Here is a 7,367-nt window from a genome sequence, read left to right as displayed (position 1 = left end):
TCGGTTTATTTTATTAGTAGTAATATTTGTTTTATCTATAATATTATTAATTATTTCACCTAATTTAATTTCTATTTTATTAGGTTGAGATGGATTAGGATTAGTTTCTTATTGTTTAGTGATTTATTATCAAAATTTAAAAAGTTTTAGGGCTGGAATATTAACTGCTTTAAGGAATCGAATTGGTGATGTAGCTTTATTAATATCAATTGCTTGAATATTAAATTTTGGTAGATGAAATTTTATTTTTTATTTAGAAATTATAAAGGAGGATTATGTTATACAATTAATTAGATATTTAGTAGTTTTAGCGGCAATAACAAAGAGAGCTCAAATTCCTTTTTCTTCTTGGTTGCCTGCAGCAATAGCAGCTCCTACACCTGTTTCTTCTTTAGTTCATTCTTCTACATTAGTTACTGCTGGGGTTTATTTATTAATCCGTTTTAATTTTTCATTTAGTAATAATTTGATAATAATTTTATTATTTATTTCATCAATAACAATATTTATATCAGGTTTAGGGGCTAATTTTGAATTTGATTTAAAAAAAATTATTGCTTTATCAACTTTAAGACAATTGGGTTTAATAATATCAATTTTAGCTTTAGGAGAGTATAAATTAGCATTTTTTCATTTATTAATTCATGCATTATTTAAAGCTTTATTATTTATGTGTGCTGGTAATATCATTCATAATTTATTTAATTGTCAAGATATTCGTTTTATAGGAGGGTTAGTAAAACATTTGCCTTTAACATGTACTTATTTAAATATTTGTAATTTATCTTTATGTGGTTTACCTTTTATATCTGGGTTTTATTCTAAAGATTTAGTGGTTGAATTTATATCAATAAATTATTTAAATATTTATATTTATTTAATTTTTTATATTTCTATTGGTTTAACCGTATCTTATAGATTTCGTTTAACTTATTATTCCATAATTGGGAATTTTAATTTTATATCTTTGCATATTATTCAGGAAAGAAGAATAATTATATTAAAAGGAATAAGAGGATTAATTTTATTTGTAATTTTTAGAGGCAGTATATTTTCATGGTTACTTTTTTCTACTCCTTATTTTATTTGTTTAACTTTTTTTATAAAAATATTAACATTATTTGTAATTATAATTGGTGGATGGTTAGGGTATGAATTAGCTAAATTTAAGCTTTCTTATCAATTATTAACTTTAAAATTTTTAACTTCAAGTTTATTTATAAGTATAATATGAAATATACCTTATTTATCTACATTAGGGGTTAATTATTTGCCTTTATATATAGGAAAATTATATTTAAAAATTTTTGATCAAGGCTGATTTGAATATTATGGTGGTCAACAAATATCAAAAAATTTAAAAATATTAACTTTAATACAATTATTTTCAATTAATCATTTAAAAATTTATTTATTATTATTGATTTTTTGATTAATATTTTTACTATTAAATATTTACTTAAATAGCTTATAAAGAGTGTAATTTTGAAGAAATTAAGGAAGTCAGAGACTTTTAAGTATTTATAAGAAAAAATCTAATTTTACAATGAAAATGTAATGTTTTTTTTAAACTATATAAATAGAAATAAAAACAAAATTTCATTGCTTAAGAATTAAGTTAGAAGCTTATTCTTGGTTTTCTTATTTCTTTAATTGGAGAATAACTCATTTTTATCATTAACAGTGATAGACCTCTTTTTGGTTTCAATTAAAAATAAGGATTTATATAAATCAAACTTTTAGGTCGAAACTAAATACAATATTTTGCTTCTTATTTAAGATAAATTGAGTTATTCAATAATTTTTAAATGCAACTTAAATGTTATAATTAACTATTATCCTAATTAATTCAATTTAATGCTCCTTGGTTTCATTCATGGTATAAACCTCATAATAAAATAAAAATAAAGATAATTAAAATTATTGAATAATTTATAATATTAGAAATTTTTATTGTTATAATTAATGGTAAAAGTAAGGTAATTTCGACGTCAAAAATTAAAAAAATAATTGCAATTAAAAAAAAATGAAGAGAAAAGGGCAGACGAGCTGAAGTTTTAGGGTCAAATCCACATTCAAATGGGCTTCTTTTTTCTCGATCATAATAACTTTTTTTAGAAATTAAATTTAAAATAATTGTTAATATTATTAAAATCAAACAAATTATTATTATTAATCTTATTAAAATTTTAATTATTTATACTAGAATCTAGATTTTTTGATTGGAAGTCAAATATAATTTTTATATTATATAAATTATCTACCTCATCAATAGATAGAAATATATAAGAATAATCATACTACATCAACAAAGTGTCAATATCAAGCAGCTGCTTCAAATCCAAAGTGATGGATAGAAGAAAAATGATTTAAAAATTGACGAATTGTACAAATTAATAAAAATGTTGTTCCAATAATTACATGTAATCCATGAAATCCAGTTGCTATAAAAAAAGATGAACCGTAGACTGAATCTGCAATAGAAAATGGAGCTTCAATATATTCATATCCTTGAAGGATTGTGAAGTAGATTCAATAGAGTTACTGTAAAAATTAATCCTTGGAGACCTTGAGAAAAATTGTTTTCTATTAGTCTATGGTGAGCTCATGTTACAGTTAACCCTGATGTTAATAAAATTAAAGTATTAAGAAGAGGGATTTCAATTGGGTTAAATGTTTGGATTCCTTTTGGGGGCCATAATAATCCTAGTTCAATTCTTGGTGCTAATGATCTATGGAAAAATCCTCAAAAAAAAGAAATAAAAAAAAATACTTCAGATGTAATAAATAAAATTATTCCTCAACGTAAGCTTTAGTAACTAAAAGAGTATGTAATCCTTGATAGGGTTCCTTCTCGAACAATATCTCGTCATCATTGGTATATAATTAATATTGTAATTAATAAACCGATTATTATAGGTTTTTTATTATATTAATGAAATCATTTAATTAATCCTATATTGTAGATATAGCTCCTAATGCTCCTAATAAGGGTCATGGACTAATATCAACTAATGAAAGGGTGATTTTTATGTATTGACATTAATTACTTCACTAGAATATAAAGTTCTTAAAATAGCACAAAAACATAAGATTGAATAATTGCAACTGCTGATTCAAGTGTTAAAAGTAAAATTTGAATAATAATTAATTAAATTTACTAAGGTGATTGTATTATTAGTCCTGTATTACCTAATAAAGTTATTAATAAATGACCAGCAATTATATTAGCAGATAAACGAATAGCTAAAGTCCCGGGTCGAATTACATTTCTAATAGTTTCAATACATACTATAAAAGGTATAAGGATTGGAGGAGTTCCCTGAGGAACTAAATGAGCTAATATATGGATAGTATTATTTAATCATCCATAGATTATAAATCTCACTCATAATGGTAAAGCTAATCTTAATGTGTAAAGTTATGTGTCTTGTTCTTGTAAAATATAGGGGAATAAGCCTAGAAAATTATTAAATAAATAATAGAAAACAAGGAAATAAAATTAATGTTCTTCCTTGTGATTATAATTTCCTATTAAAATTTAAATTCTTTATGTAAAGTTTATAATAATTTTATTTCAAAAAATATTAAATCGTGAAGGGACTAATCAAAATAATGGGGGATAATTCTTAATCCAATTAAAGTTCTTAATCAATTTATGAGAAGTTAAAGTTTGAAGTAGGGTCAAAGGATGAAAACAAATTTATTATCATTTTCAATTAAAATTTATTTATTAATTTTAGTTTCAGTTATTTTAATTTTATAAAAAAAATTAAAATATTTAAATTATTAAAACAAAAGAAAATTCTTAAAAGAAAAATATTAATGTTAGTCAGTATAATGGTAATATAATGGTATTATTTGTGGAATTAAAAATTATCAAAGTGATTATTTTAGCTTGACAAACTAATGTTATAAATTAACTAAATTTTTCATTAGAAATATCCGTTATAATATTATAGATGATTTAAAATTCCATTGCTTACTTTCAGCCATCTAATGATAATTCAATTATTTTAATAATTCATTTAGAAAAGTATTTAGGTGAAATTCTTTCAATTACAATTGGTATAAATCTGTGGTTAGATCCACAAATTTCTGAACATTGGCCATAAAATAATCCTGATCGATTAATTGAAAATCTTGTTTGATTTAATCGTCCAGGGGTGCCGTCAATTTTTCACCCCCAGTGAAGGGATTGTTCATGAATGAATAACATCTGCAGATGTAACTAATATTCGAATATTCGATTCAAAGGGGATTATTACTCGATTATCTACATCTAAAGAGACGGAAATTGAATGAATTTATATCATTAATTGGGATTATATATGAGTCAAATTCAATAGTTTTAAAATCTGAATATTCATAAGATCAGTATCATTGATGTCCAATTGTTTTAATAGTGATTATTGGGTTATTAATTTCATCTAAAATATAAATTAATCGTAGAGAAGGGATGGCAATAAAAACTAAAGTAATAGTTGGTAAAATAGTTCAAATAATTTCAATTAATTGACCTTCTAATAAGTAACGATGTAAAAATTTATTAAAAAATAGTGATAATAATAATTGGCCAACTAATACAGTAATAATTACTAAAATTATTAAAGCATGATCATGAAAATATGATAATTGTTCTATTAAAGGTGATGCTCTATCTTGTAATATGAAACTTTTTCAAGTTGAAATTTCTAAAAAAAGTTTAAACTTTATGTTTGGGGTTTAAGTCCAATGCACTAATCTGCCATATTAGAAATTAGCAGATAATATTGGTAATTCGGAATAACTATGTTCTGCTGGGGGGTTAAATTGTAATCATTCAATTGAAGAATTTATTCTTAATGAACTAATTCTTTTTCGTTGTATAGAGAAAGCCTCTCAAAAAATAAATAATAAAAAAAATTACTCTAATAAGGGAAATTAAAGATCCAATTGATGAAACAATATTTCATAGAGTAAAAATATCAGGATAGTCTGAGTATCGTCGTGGTATTCCTATTAATCCTAAAAAATGTTGTGGAAAAAACGTTAAATTTACTCCAATAAATATAATAAAAAATTGAATTTTTAAGTAGAAATTATTTAAGGTTAATCCTGTAAATAAAGGAAATCATTGAACAATTCCTGCTATAATTGCAAATACTGCCCCTATAGAAAGAACATAATGAAAATGAGCAACAACGTAATAAGTATCATGTAAAACAATATCAATTGAAGAGTTAGCTAAAACTACTCCTGTTAATCCTCCGACTGTGAATAAAAAAATAAACCCTAGTGCTCATAATGTTGTAGGCCTATAGTTAATTCTTGATCCGTGAAAAGTAGCTAATCATCTAAAAACTTTAATTCCAGTAGGAACTGCAATAATCATAGTAGCTGAAGTAAAATAAGCTCGGGTATCGACATCTATACCTACTGTAAATATATGGTGAGCTCAAACAATAAATCCTAATAAACCAATTGCTATTATAGCATAAATTATACCTAAAGTTCCAAAAGCTTCTTTTTTTCTACTTTCTTGTCTTACAATATGAGAAATTAAACCGAAACCTGGGAGAATTAAAATATAAACTTCAGGATGTCCAAAAAATCAAAATAAATGTTGGTATAAAATTGGGTCCCCTCCTCCAGCGGGATCAAAAAAAGAGGTATTTAAATTTCGATCAGTTAACAATATAGTAATTGCTCCTGCTAAAACTGGCAAAGATAAAAGTAAGAGGATTGCTGTAATTACAACAGCTCAAACAAATAAAGGTATTCGGTCTAAAGTTATGCCTTTGGGTCGTATATTGATTACTGTGGTAATAAAATTAATAGCCCCTAAAATTGAGGAAATTCCTGCTAAATGTAAACTAAAAAATAGCTAAATCTACTGAAGATCCCCCATGAGCAATATTAGATGAAAGAGGAGGGTAAACTGTTCATCCAGTTCCTGCACCTCTTTCTACAATTCTTCTTATAATTAGAAGGAATAAAGAAGGAGGTAATAATCAGAAACTTATATTATTTATTCGGGGAAAGGCTATATCTGGAGCACCAATTATTAAGGGTACTAATCAGTTTCCAAAGCCCCCAATTATAATTGGTATTACTATAAAAAAAATTATAATAAATGCATGGGCAGTTACGATTACATTATAAATTTGATCATTTCCAATCAAAGTTCCGGGTCTTCCTAATTCTGTTCGTACTAACACTCTAAGGGAGGTTCCAACTATACCTGCTCAGATCCCAAAAATAAAATATAATGTTCCGATATCTTTATGATTTGTTGAAAACAACCATTTATTCGGTAGAATGGCTGAGTTCAGGCGATAAACTGTAAATTTATTTACGAATATTTTATTCTTTTACCAAGCCTTATATTCAAGTATGATATTAAATTGCAAATTTAAAGGTAAATAATTTTTAAGGCTTAGATAAAATCTATAATCAACTTTGAAGGTTGATAGTTTAACTTAACTTAAATCCTTATAAGATATTTAAGATCCTAGTACAAAGGCATAAGCTAAGTAGAGTAAATACATTTAAAAATAAAAAGATAAAATTATTAAATTTTGTTGGTTTAATTAAATTTTCAGTTATTAGAATAGTTAAAGAAGAAAATGTTAGTCGAATATAAAAATACAAAGTGATTAATGTTGTAATGATTAAAACTACTCTTAAGGTATATATTTGATTTAAAATTAAATTATTAACCACAATTCATTTTGGGAGGAACCCTAAAAAAGGGGGTAAACCTCCTAAAGATAAAAAATTTAAAATAAAAAATAATTTAATTAATTTATTTGTATTTAATGCATTAAAAAGTTGGTTTAGGTTGAATAAGTTTAATTTTATAAAAAAAATAATAATATTTAATCTAATAAAAAAATAAATAATAAAATATACTAATCAAATTAATTTAGAATTTAGTATTCCTGCAAGTATTCAACCAATATGATTAATTGAAGAGTAAGCTATAATTTTTCGTAGGCTTGTTTGATTTAATCCTAAAATTCCACCTACAATAGAGGAGGTAATAATTACAAATGTTAAAAATTGATTTATACTTAAATTATATATTACTAAAATTATAGGGGCTAATTTTTGTCATGTTAATAAAATAAGGCTATTTATTCAATTTAATCCTTCTATTACTTCAGGGAATCAGGAGTGAAAGGGGGCAGCTCCTAGTTTTGTCAGTAATGCTGAATTAAGAATTATCATTAATCAAATATCAGAATTATTAGGGATATAGTCTGAAGAAATTAATGATATGATTACAGCGAATAGGATAATAGTAGAAGCTAAGGCCTGAGTAATAAAATATTTTAAGGCTGCTTCTGCGGGATAAATATTTTTATTTGATTTTATTAAAGGGA

At 24.5% G+C, this 7,367-nt stretch overlaps 1 protein-coding gene and 2 pseudogenes across 1 annotated transcript; 1 reads left to right on the top strand and 2 right to left on the bottom strand.

Annotated features, from left to right (window-relative positions):
• Window positions 1-257: 257 nt before the first annotated feature.
• On the top strand, window positions 258-1,458 carry LOC130452195 (NADH-ubiquinone oxidoreductase chain 5-like; the record flags this gene model as incomplete). Its single annotated transcript, XM_056791497.1, has 1 exon — window positions 258-1,458. A coding segment is annotated over one exon (977 nt), but the record flags the coding sequence as incomplete, so codon positions are not given.
• Window positions 1,459-4,002: 2,544 nt separating this feature from the next.
• LOC130452197 (cytochrome c oxidase subunit 2-like) lies at window positions 4,003-4,689 on the bottom strand (annotated as a pseudogene).
• Window positions 4,690-4,720: 31 nt separating this feature from the next.
• On the bottom strand, window positions 4,721-5,584 carry LOC130452196 (cytochrome c oxidase subunit 1-like; annotated as a pseudogene).
• Window positions 5,585-7,367: the final 1,783 nt, after the last annotated feature.

Source organism: Diorhabda sublineata, unplaced genomic scaffold (assembly GCF_026230105.1).
Source record: "Diorhabda sublineata isolate icDioSubl1.1 unplaced genomic scaffold, icDioSubl1.1 Dsub_284, whole genome shotgun sequence".
Taxonomy (NCBI): domain Eukaryota; kingdom Metazoa; phylum Arthropoda; class Insecta; order Coleoptera; family Chrysomelidae; genus Diorhabda; species Diorhabda sublineata.
This window is presented reverse-complemented; position numbering and strand designations above follow the sequence as displayed.